Source organism: Sminthopsis crassicaudata, chromosome 4 (genome assembly GCF_048593235.1).
Source record: "Sminthopsis crassicaudata isolate SCR6 chromosome 4, ASM4859323v1, whole genome shotgun sequence".
NCBI classification, from domain to species: Eukaryota; Metazoa; Chordata; class Mammalia; order Dasyuromorphia; family Dasyuridae; genus Sminthopsis; species Sminthopsis crassicaudata.
In genome coordinates this window covers 12,107,040-12,119,833 of record NC_133620.1, presented here as the reverse complement: position 1 = coordinate 12,119,833, position 12,794 = coordinate 12,107,040, and the positions used below count along the sequence as shown (strand labels likewise).

At 39.8% G+C, this 12,794-nt stretch overlaps 1 protein-coding gene across 2 annotated transcripts in view; it reads left to right on the top strand.

Moving 5' to 3' along the window:
- The window catches only part of UBE2U (ubiquitin conjugating enzyme E2 U), a 75,119-nt gene that overhangs the window by 35,350 nt on the left and 26,975 nt on the right, over window positions 1-12,794 (top strand). For both annotated transcript variants that reach the window (XM_074265745.1, XM_074265746.1), the window contains exon 8: window positions 9,951-10,020. In XM_074265745.1, the coding sequence (XP_074121846.1) occupies window positions 9,951-10,020 (70 nt within the window). The remainder of the gene's footprint in view (window positions 1-9,950; window positions 10,021-12,794) is intronic.

Here is a 12,794-nt window from a genome sequence, read left to right as displayed (position 1 = left end):
TCATGTTGACTAGCTGTGTGACCCTGTTTGAATCAATTCACCTCTGAGTCTCAATTTTCTCATCTGTAAAATGGGGATAATAATGAACAGATAGCTAGCATTTATAGAAGTCCACAAAATACTATACAACTATTGTCCTACTCTTATATTATTTTTTCCATTTAACAAATGAGGAAACTGAGGCAGATGGTGATGAAATGACTTGCCGGGAGTCGCATGGCTAGCAAGTTTTCTGAGGTCACATTTGAATTCAGGTCCTCCTGACTTTAGGTTCAGAGCTCTATCCACTGCACCACTTAGGAGCAAATAAGATAGATAGGAAAAACACTTTCAAAACAATAAGGCATTATGGAAAAGTCAGCTATTATTACTCTTAACATCAGTGATTTAAAAATCGGCAAATAGGAGATATCTCCAGCTCTGCCCCGGCTCTCACGGTATAACAGCAAACAAGAGGTTTGGCAGGGAGTCCGGTCACGCATATGGTTGTGAGCAGCGGAGCGTTGACGATGGAGCGCTTGGAACCCCATAAGGAAATGTTTAGGGGAAGGGATTCTTTGAGAGCAGTGGGCTCTGTCACATGGGGAGGAGGCTTCCTGCTGTTCCTTTGCTGTCATCAAGACAGACAAAACAGCCTGCAGGCATCCTGGGGATGCTGGCTCTCACTTGAGGGGGCCTGGCTTTCCCAGCCTACCACAAGATCAGGGGCCATGGGTCACCAAAATGGCAGCAGACCCTCAAGGGAGTGGAAGGGGAGGTGAAAGGGTGCAAGCCTGCAGGACCAAGCCCTGCTTCTAATCTTGTCGCTTAGAGCTAACTGAACCAGCAGTAAATTGGTTAAGATTCATCTTTTCATCGGGGGAGATAAAATGGATCTTACTTCTTTACCAGTCAAAGGCTGATGCCCCTTTTTTGTTGGGACATAGTATAGTGGAAAGGCGGCTGGCTTTGGGGCCAGGATTTGCCCGTGTTACATCAGGTGAGTTCTGAAGTCCCTCTGGGTCTCAGTTTCCCCATCTGCAAAGAGAGATGGTTGGGTTTTGTGAAGCTCTAAATTTGGCATCCTTTGGACTTATATACCAGCTGGAATTAGAGGGAACCTCCCACACCAATTCAGCTTGACAACTGAAAATCTTTAGTGGGTTGCCCTAACCGCTGCGAGGTTAAGTAGCCCGCCCACTGTCACGCAGCGAGTAGGTGTCTGAGGGCCACCCTGAACCCAGACCTTCCTGCTTCCAAAGTTGGCTTGTGTTCACAACGCTACCTTGCCTCTTGAAGGTTAAGAGGTGATAACTCAGCAGGAAAGTGTTCTAGATGGGCAAATGTGCTAAGGAGAGACTGAGAGGGCCTTTGTGTTTCTTGTTCTGAGGCATTCTTAGAGGCTCCCAGGGATATCAGAGAACACTGCAATGTTCTTTGTTCCCAGATGTTTCCCCTTCCACTTCAGGGTAAACAAGAGAAATCCCCGGCAGCTGGCAGGGGGAGAGGATGCATTTGGGACTGGGGTGCAATGTGCAGTGGAGACAATGCTTATCACATGTGGACGTGGCCTCGATCCCCTGATGCTGCTGCTCAGTGTGTTGGTCTGCAAATGTTCACTTTTTTAAAATGGCAGTGTCCACGTACAACCAAAAGCAACTGAATACCAAAAATATATACTATACTAGTTTATTTCAACTCATGAAATAATAATAATAACACTTTAGATAATTATAACTAATCTAAAAACTAGAATGTATGTAGTGCTTTAAAGCTTGCAGAGAACTTCAAAAATATTATCTAGAGGAAAGTAGTTGGTACAATGGACAGAGAGATGGGTCTAACAAGGAAAGCATGAGCAAAATACTATTTTATTTCAACTCAAGAAATAATAATAATATAGATAATTATAATATAACACTTAGCATGTACATAGTGCTTTAAAGCTTGTAAAGAACTTCAAAAATATTATCTAGAGGCAAGGAGATGGTACACTGGATAGAGAGATGGGTCTAACAAGGAAAGCATGAGCAAAATACTATTTTATTTCAACTCAAGAAATAATAATAATAATATAGATAATTATAATATAACACTTAGCATGTACATAGTGCTTTAAAGCTTGTAAAGAACTTCAAAAATATTATCTAGAGGCACGTAGGTGGTCAGTGAAGAGAAAGATGGGTCTAACATTAGGAAAGCCTGAGTAAAATGCTATTTTATTTCAACTCCTGAAATAATAATAATAATATAGATAATTATAATATAAAACTTAACATGTATATAGTGTTTTGAAGCTTGTAAAGAACTTCAAAAATTTTATCTAGAAGCAAGTAGGTGGTACAGTGGATGGAGAGATGCACTTATTAGCTGTGTGACTGAGCAAGTCACAATCCTTTTTGCCTCAGTTTCCTCATCTGTAAAATGAGCTGAAAAAGGAAATAAGTAAAATACTATTTTATTTCAACTCATGTAATAATAATATAGATAATTATAATATAAAACTTAGCATGTATATAGTGCTTTAAAGCTTGCAAAGAACTTCAAAAATATTATCTAGAGGCAAGGAGATGGTACACTGGATAGAGAGATGGGTCTAACAAGGAAAGCATGAGCAAAATACTATTTTATTTCAATTCATGAAATAATATAGATAATTACAATATAAAACTAGCATGTATATAGTGCTTTAAAGCATGTAAAGAACTTCAAAAATATTATCTAGAGGCAAGTAGGTGGTATAATGGATAGAGAGATGGGTCTAACATTAAGAAAGGCTGAGAAATCCAGTCTCAGACACTAAACCTTTGGTTTGACTCAGTTTCCTCACTTGTAAAATGGGGATAAGAGTAGCACTTTCCTCCCAGAATTGTTGTGAGATAATATTTATAAAAGTGCTTAGTATAATGTCTGGCACATAGTAAAGCACTCTAGAAATCTTAGCTAGTGGTGGTGGTGTTATTGCTACTGCCATACAGAGGCTTTAGTAGAGAAATTAAGAAAATAAATGTGTCCAATTTAGAGTTGATACTTTTTTCTTCTTTTATTCAAATTCTTTTTTTTTTTTTTTGGCAAAACAATCAGGCTTGAATTTCTTATTCAAGATCACACAGCTAGTAAGCGAGCAAGGGCCTGAGGCTCGATTTGAATTCAGATCCTCCTGACTCCAGGTCTGGTGCTCTATATCATTTGAACACACTTCCTCATAATAAAGATTTTAAAAAGAGAAGAAAAAAAAATGAGCAAAAGCAATCTGCACATCAATAGCACCTGCAACTATATGCAATATTCATCATCTTCCTCCCCAAATCATAATAACAAAGATCTGTGTTTTTGTTTTTGTTTTTGTTTTTTCAACTACTCCTGGGAACCAAACTTGGTAACTTTCAAAAGATTTTGTTTATTGCCATTATCGTAGTCGATGTAGATAATTTTCTTGGTTCTCCTTAATTCATACCGTCCATTCACATTTTGTGTTTCTCATTTTTTTTTACATTTTTAATATGTATAGCACATTAAATATTACTATATTAATACAATATATTATATATAGTATGTTATCATGTAATGTGTTAGATTGTCACATCTAACACATTACATGATAATATATTATATATTAACATCGGTGTTTTCAGCATTGAATGCAGAATATTGAAAACAAATATGCTTTTGTTTAAAAAATTCAGTTACATAAGGGATCACAGATTGAGAAGCAGGAGAAATCTCAGAGATCAGCTAATTCAACTTCTCATTTTGCCAATTAGAAACTTGAAGTTCAGAGAGACTGATGGTGATAGAGTTGTGATTGGAACCCAAGTCCTCTGATACCTACAGAATCACAAAATTTCAAGGGGGGAGGGACCTCAATTACCATGCTGTCCAAACCATACTCAACTAGAATCCCCCTCTTACCCATCCAGCCTTTGTCAGAAGACCTCCAGTAAGGAGGAGATCCCCTTTTGCCCCTTCCACTTTGGGAAAACAATGCTTATTATGTGAAGTTTCCCTTACAATTAAAGCTAATTCCCCCCATTTATGATATCCATCCACTGTTCTTAGTTTTGCCCTTGGGACCCAAGCAAACACATATGATCTCTCATTCATATGACAGCCCTTCATATATTTGAAAGATAGCTATCATTAGCTAGCTTTCCCTGGTGATGTCTACTCTTCTAATACATAGAATCTCAGAATCTTAGTTTTATTTTTTAATTTTTTTAGATGCATGATCATAGCAAACATTGACATTTAATAGATTAGGTGATTATAAGTGACAGATAATTCCTGATACAGCGTGCTGGACTGATCATAGATTTATTCTCACTAAGCTAAATATTCCTATCCACCAGAAGGGGTAGCCACAAAACAAAATGACTATTAGAATAATTTTTAAAATTAATTTTATAATTATAACATTTTTTGACAGTACATATGCATAGGTAATTTTTTTTACATTATCCCTTGTACTCCCTTCTGTTCCAAATTTTCCCCCTCTTTCCCTCCACCCCCTCCCCTAGATGGCAGGCATTCCCATACATATTAAATATGTTATAGTATATCCTAGGTACAATATATATGTGCAGAACCGAATTTTGTTGTTGTTGTTGCAAAGGAAGAATTGGATTCGGAAGGTAAAAATAACCTGGGGAGAAAAACAAAAAATCCAAACAGTTTACACCCAATTCCTAGTGTTCCTTCTCTGGATGTAGCTGACTCTGTCCATCATTGATCAATTGAAATTGGATTAGCTCTTCTCTATGTGGAAGATCTCCACTTCCATCAGAATACATCTTCATACAGTATCATTGTTGAAGTGTATAATGATCTCCTAGTTCTGCTTGCTTCACTCAGCATCAGTTCATATAAGTCTCTCCAGGCATCTCTGTATTCCTCCTGTTGGTCATTTCTTACAGAATAATAATATTCTATAACATTCATAAACCATAATTTACCCAAACATTCTCCAATTGATGGGCATCCATTCATTTTCCAGTTTCTAGCCACTACAGAAAGGGCTGCCACAAACATTTTGGCACATACAGGTCCCTTTCCCCTCATCAGTATTTCTTTGGGATATAATCCCAGTAGACTACTAGAATAATTAATGTTACAGATAGCAGTGCTTCTCTGACAGGGAATACTTTGTTGCTATCTTGAAGGGAAAGTTGAGCCAACAGAGGGTAGGCAACAATGGAGCATAATGGGTAGTTTTCAGAGATTTGCCATGCAACATTGTATTTGCTCATCTGGGTCAGAACAATCACAAACATCAAGATTGAGAATCTTAGTTTTAGAATGGCCTCATAGACCACTGGGTATAGACCAGACCCGCACAAGAATGCCCTCTATGACATATTGTACAATTATGCATCCACCCTTTGATGGAAGATGTTCAAGGAAAGGAAAAAGCACTACTTCCCAAGATAGTCCCCTCTACCCTTGAGTCACTGTAGTTATTAAGAATTTCCCTCTCAAATCAAGCTTCAGTGAATGTCTTTTCCAATTTCTGCTGCAGACCCAGTTCTCTTTCCAGTAGATTTTAAACTCTTATTATTTGGTTTTATTCTCTCTCCTAGATATTTTGCTGGCCAATGAGTCATAAGATCATTAGAATTTGGAGATCTTCTAGTCTAGCTTCCCTCAATGTATAGGTAGGAAACTGAGTCCCAAGGATGAGGAGTGACATTTTCAAAGGGAGAATTGTAAGGGGATTAGGATCCAGAGCCTTTGGCTCTAAATTAAGACCATGGCCCACTCTGTTTCCCATTAGTTTTAGATATCATGAGTGGATGAGTATTGATCATACTTGAGACCCAACAGGTCCATTTGAGGAGCCAGTCACATAAGTCTCAGCTTTTAATTTACTTCTATATTCTCCATAAAAGAGAAAATGCTTCAACCTAGAAAAGTTAGAACAAAAGGCTTTAGGAGAGATTTGAAGTGGAAGATAAGAGAAATACCATAATTAAGGGAATTTGGGTTTGAATCCAAGGACCTAAAAGATTGTATCATTTTGTGAAAGACTTTGAAAGGAATTTAAGACATGATCATGAAACTCCCGTGAACAATATTTGAGAAGACAAGAAGTCACTGAAAGTGAGAGGTGAGCAGATATCTCCATTTTCAAAAAGGAGAAAAACAGGAACAAACATGTAAACTTGATGTCATTCCCAATAAATTTATAAGGGGGAGACTCATCAATGAGGAATTGGTCTTTAGAATATGCTCAGATCTTCCTTTACTGGTGACTTAGAGTGTGTGCAGATGGACATCCCTTGTCTGGCTATTTCTGGTCATGTGCCTCTGAGGCACTGGCCTTTGGTGATGGACACAAAGCCTTCCAATTGGCTGAATAACCAACGAATCAGGAGATTCTGAGCCAGAAGTGAATTTGCACACCAAAGACGATACTCTTGCTCTCTTTTTCCTTCCCGGACTTTTATGAGTGGATGGTGAGAAAGTTCTGAGCTGCAGAACAGGACACACCAGTTGTTTGCTACTTGAATACGATTTCATGAAATTCTCAATAATATTTGAAAAACTTTGAGGAAGCTCTTTGTTAATTTGCAACATGACCGTTCTTAGCTCTTAGGTCACAGGCTTTTAGAATTAAAAAGAGTCTTAGATTAGAGATCATCTACTCCAGCCTCATTTTAGGAAAAAAAGCCCCAAAAGGTAATGAGTTTGCCCAAGGTCACTTGAGCCAAGATTTTTTTTTTTTTGCTAAGGCAATGGGAGTTAAGTGACTTGTCCAGGGTCACACAGCTAGGAAGTGTTAAGTGTCAGAGATCAGACTTGAATTCAGGTCCTCCAGACTTCAGGGCTAGTACTCTATCCACTGCACCACCTAACTGCTCCCCCTTGAGCCAAGATTTAAGCTTTTCTGTGCTAACTCCAAGCCCAAAACTCTTGCTTGCCTTCCTCATCTTCAACAAGTCAATGAGTTGGTTAACAACATAGATGGTGTATTTATCAAGATTGTACATGAAGCAAACCTAGAATGACTAAAGCAGTGGGTAACAGAAATGCTAAAAGTTCTCTATGGGGCAGGATAGGTCATATCTTAATTTCCTTGAAGATTACATTGAAGACTTTATCTGGCAAGTCTTTAAAAATTAACACTTTAAACTCTACTCAGTCTACAACAGTTAATCAAGTGCTTTCTGCGTCTCAAACTCTGTTGGATGTTCAAAAAGAAACACAACATGAAACAGCTTCTGCCCTCAAAGAGCTTACATTCAATGTATTGAGTAAATTTAAGTGGCTCAAGAATTAGGCTTTCATTTAGGTTGAAGCCCCCCCAAAACCAAATCTAAATAATGAGGAAATTTGGAATAATGTGTCACAACGGAAAACAGTTTTAGAGTCCAGAAGATCTGAGTTCATTTTATTTCTAACATATACTATATGTATGACTCTGGTCAAATCCTCTTAGCTTTTCAGTACTCCAGATAATTCTCTAAGATTCTAAGGTGCAGAAAGGTTACTGTAATGGTAGAAGGAGTTTCCTGGAGGGGAATTTCCTACATTAATGAAATCACTGTTCTGGATACTCTTTCCCTCAAAAAAAAGTAGAAGTATATTGTATGGATTTGAAGTTCTGAGCCTGGACATTCACAAAAGCATTAAGCTTTGGAGACTTCCAGAATTGGGCAAACACAGTGGCAAAGGGTTTCAAGATCATGACAAAAGAGGTTTGGAAGTTTAACCTGGAAAAGAGAAGGCTCATGGGAGATGATATAATAGCTGCCTTCAAGTATCTGAAGACCTGTCAAATAAAAACAGATAATATTTGTTCTATTTGGCCCCAGAGGGGTAGGAAAGTTGCTGAGAAGTCAATTTAGACTTCCCAACAATTAGAACCATCCTTCATTAGAATCATGAGGTGACTGGCTGGTTCTCTTTTGTTGGAGCTCTTGACCATTGATCAGAAGAAGAGATTCTAGTTCAGTTGTGTAGTACAAGGGAAAGAGGCCTTCATTTCGAATCAGGGTTGTGGTTCTAATCCCAGCTCTGCCACTTACTACCTGTGACCTTAGGTAAGTCACTGAACCTTAATAAATTCTAAGTCGTCCTCTGCAAGAAGAGAGCTATAGAACATGGCTGACTTCCAAGATTTCTGCTAGCTCTAAGCCTCTGGCTGAGACTAGGTACAGGTTGGAAGAGATAGCCTCTGAGGTCCCTTTAATGCTGAGATTCTGAAGAGTTCTATCATCTTCAGCCCTTGTTGGAGGCCATCAAACCAGATCTGTGTGCTATATTTCAAGGGAAGATAATGACAAAGCGGAGATAATCCAGACTGGGGCAACCAGGAAGATAAGTGATCTGGAAACCATATGAGTATCTCTATGTTTATGGAGAAGAAAGCCCTAATGGGTTCTATCTGCTTTTAATATCTGGAAGATTGCCAGGGGAGAGAGTAGAGGGTAGAACTAAGACCAGAAGGTAAGAGTGGAGGGAGGCTGACTGGGGTTTAATCCACAGAGCTGTCCAGCAATGCTAAACTGCCTCCCAAGGTAGTGAGCTTCCCATTCTGCAAAGCAGCGTTCAAAAAATAAATGAATTGCTGTTTGTGAGGGATGCCTCTTTTAGGAGGGAGATTGAGATAATCTGTCCCCAAGGACCTTCCTACCTCAGAGAAGTGATGTCCCTTTTTGAAGCACAATTATTTCAAAAGTTATGAAAATTCTATTAATGTTATGTGAGTCATTTCAGATTTGCTCTCCCTAGGACCTTATTCAAACTGCTCACAAGCCAAATTCCATTTCAACTAATTCTGTGATAATTGTCATCACGTGGCAATGTAGCAGGATGGAAAGAACACTGGCTTTGGAGTCACTGGTTCAAATCCTGCCTCCCATATTTCCTACCCATGCAACTTTGGGCAAGATATTTAATCTTGTTGGGTCTCAGATTTCTCAAAGATAAAAATGAGGGAGTCGGACTAGCTGGCTTATGAGGGCCTCTTTTATCCCTAACTCTGGGATTCTATAAATAAGCCACATAAAAAATTCCAGGATAGGAAACGTGTTAGGATCATCAGAATTCCAGAGTTGTAAGGGATCCAGCTCATCTAATCCAAACCATTCTCAACAAACAATCTTCCTTAGGACACTTGGTTGAGTAGTCATCCAAAATTTGCTTTGATACCTCCCCAACCCCCTCTCTAGGAAACTCTTTACACTTTTGGATGACTCTAATCTTTGGGAAGCTTTGTCAAGCCTCAATTTGCCCTTTTGAATCCTCCTGATTCTGCCCTGTGGGGCTGAGGAAAACAAGCCTAATCCCTCTCTCACTTGACAACCTCTCAGTATTTGGAGACAGTGATGGAGTAATCCACGAGCCTCCTTTTCTCTGGGCTGAACATCCTCCCTTCCCTCTACTCAGATAGTTCCGGAGTGGATCGGGTCTCTCTTTCCTGGACACTGTCCAGTTTATCGATGCCCTTCCTAAAATGTGGTTCCTGGAACTGAACGCTCTCCTCCACTCTAGACAATTTAATGGAAATTGACACTGACATCAATCAGCAAGCACTTATTAAATGCCTGTTATGTGCAGGGCACTGGGCTGTGTGTTCACAGATCCTTATTGCCAAGTAAGCTGCTTAATGAAAGATATTAAATGACATTTAGTGAAAGGCATTAAATGCTACTTAATGAAGTCATTAAATCAAGCTGAGATATGAACTCTTAGCAATTCTGAACTCACTAAAAATCCATTCTGAAGTTGGGTCAAGATTTCTGCAAGTCATGATGTAAAAGAGCATTGGACCTGATTTTGACCCCAGCAGACTATCTCCCTGATCCTGGATGAAAGGCTTATCGCTTCAGTGTCTCACTTGTCCCATCTGTAAAACTGGAACAATAATACTGTATTACCTGGCTCTCAGGGTTGGGAGGGAGATGCTCAGCAAAGGTTCAAGTGTGCATTCTAGTTACTGTTTTTTTTTTCCTGCTTCTCTTTCATTGCAGTAATTCATGATACCACGGGAAGTTACCAAAAATGGAAGAAAAGTAGCATAAAGCCAGATTGGGATGCAAAGTAAGTGCCTTAAATTCTGACTGTCAATATATTATAGACTGGAAGTTTGGCTGGGCCAAAAAGGGGCCAATTGAGGGTTGTTGGGTGATTGAATAGATCGAGCATTGATTACTCATCTTTAAAGACTTGTCATATGTCTCCATCAACTTTACTTGGGCATTTATTAAGTTTTTACTGGAGGCAGAGCACTGAACTAGGTCCTGGAGAGATCAAATGATTAAAGAAGGTGGGATTCTTTCCCTCCCAGAGTTCACTGTCAAATAATTTTAATACATGGATATGATGCGCATGAATGTAATGAGGATAATACAAATTGACGCACCATCAGAAAAGACACAAATTTTTCTTAAGCAATTGCCATGTATTGGGCACCATCCAGGACAGAAATAAGGCATTTCCCACCCTGGAGGATGATACATGTAAGGGAGATGGGCAAAACCAAATGCCGTGTGAGATCTGAGGTGGTGAGAGGCCTTAGTGACTCAGTGAAATCTGTGATGTTCTTCTCACCATTCGTGACCTTGGGTAGAAGGTCGTCCATATTCCTGGCTGTGGCTTCATGTCTTGGGCAGTCTAGAAAGGTCACTGCTGAGAGATCCCCAGTCAGGGAGGGACCAAGGTAATGGTTTGATCCTGTTGGACAGGTTGTTGGTCACCGAAGATTCAAGAATTCTTACCCAGGGCAACTGAGGCCAGAGCTGGAAGTCAGATCCAGAATATGAGCCTTTGGTGACTTCTGGGAGAGTTGGAAGAGGGAGGGAAAATATGTAGTCTGGGGGTCAGTTAGAGGTGACCCAGACTGCAAATTAAGCTTTCTTCAGGCTCACTTATGCCCCCATGTTAGACTTTGGATTCATCTTGCTCGGGCTTCAGAAGGACAGCTCCTTACCATCTCCTATAGTTTGTGGGAAAATAGATTGGGAATTATAAGGACCTTAGAGGTCACTGAGCCCAGTTCCCTTATTCTTCAAATGAGGAAACTGAGGTATAGAGAAGCTGTTACTTGTCTGAAATTTTATAGCATAAGCAAACAGATGGGAATGGGAGAGCATGGGATGTGTCCTAGTTATTGTGAGTGAGAAGCCTCCTTTCAATGAATTGTAATTTGTGTGAAAGAAACTAGTTTTAACAAAAACCCCAAAGAGAAGATGGGGCATATTATGGTCAGCCTGTGGGAGCTGGACTGTATTTGATAGACACGGAGAGAATTTGAAGCTGAGGAATGACATGTTCAGAGGAGTCTCCGTTTCTAGAGTCAATACTATTTAAAAGGCTTCAATAAAACACTTCAAAACACCCAAAAGAGAAAAGAGTGTGCAGAGGGGAAGCAGGGCAGTTGCTACTGTAGAGCTACTGTGCTAAATTGAACGTATACTTTAAAAATCAAACCATCCCTGATCGAGATCCCAAGTCTCATATATAATCCTCTTTTTCTGTTCTTTGTTTATGGAAATGTTTTTATTTGCCTATGCTTGTCAAGTTCATAATTAAAAAAAGAAAAGAAGTTTCTGAAATGAAATCCCCGAAACTGAAAGCACACCAGTGTTGCCAAGAGCCAGGATGGACAAAAGGGCCTAGCTTTAGCTCTGGATCTTTCCTTCCAGCTAAATATTCCTGATCTTGTTTGCCTGTTGATTATTTTGACAGACCTCTCTCTGTGACTGCTGCTTCAGAGCTGGAGTCCCCAGACATCTTATTCTTTGCCTTCTCTCTTTCGAACACTCCAATGTGGCCTTCTGAAGCAATCTCCTGGGTGAACGCCGTGGGCTCTTTTTCTATCTTGTAATTGCACTAGAGAGATGGCATAGTAGAGTGGGCAAAAGGTTGTTTGAGTCAGGAAGAAGGATGTTCCAGGCCCATTTTGAACACACACTGACTAGGTGATCCTGTGCCATCCCTATGGGTTCCAGTGACTCAGGCAGCACTCAAATCAAACTATAAGTTACCAATGAGTAGATGCCCTACCCAAGTAGATGGAGTTTCCTTACTTAACACCCATTGGCTAGGTGATCCTGCGCCGTTCCTATAGGTTTCAGTGTCTTAGGCAAAACTATAAGTTACCAATGAGTGGATGCCCTACCTGGTAGATAGTAGATGGAATTCCCCTAGAGGGAGTAAACTTTTCAAGTTTAAACAATCATGCTTCAATATAGACTTGTTGTTATTCACTCATCTTTGATTCTTGCTGACCCCATTTGGGGTTTTCTTGGCAGAGATACTGGACTAGCTTGCTATTTCCTTCTCCAGCTGATTTTACAAATGAGGAAACTGAGGAAAACAGGATGAAGTGACTTGCACAGAGTCACACAGCTAGTATCTAAGGCTGGATTTGAATCACATCTTCCTGACTTCAGGCACTCTGTCCCCTGCATCACCTATAATATTATAGATTTAAAACCAGAGGCAATACATTGCCATATACAGAAGAGTGCTGAATTTGTCACCAGTGGCCTGAGTTCAAATCCCACCTCCATTAGAGGACACAGAACAGGCTACTTATCCTGCTTCAGCCTCAGTTTCCTCATCTGTAAAATGAGATTCAGCTCCATGATTCTAACTGCCCTTCTAGCTCCTCCTTCATCTGTGGTTCTTTGACCCTGGGGGCATCTAATCCATAGGTTCATGTTAATGAAAAATAGTAAGGAACTGGGCTCTTTTCAAGCTCAAGGGGGAGTCTCAAAACCTTCCTCATTCCACCTTTTAATTTTATACTTAAGGGAACCAGTGAAGCCATATTGCCCCAAACCACCTAGGTGATGAAGAATGCCCCAAAT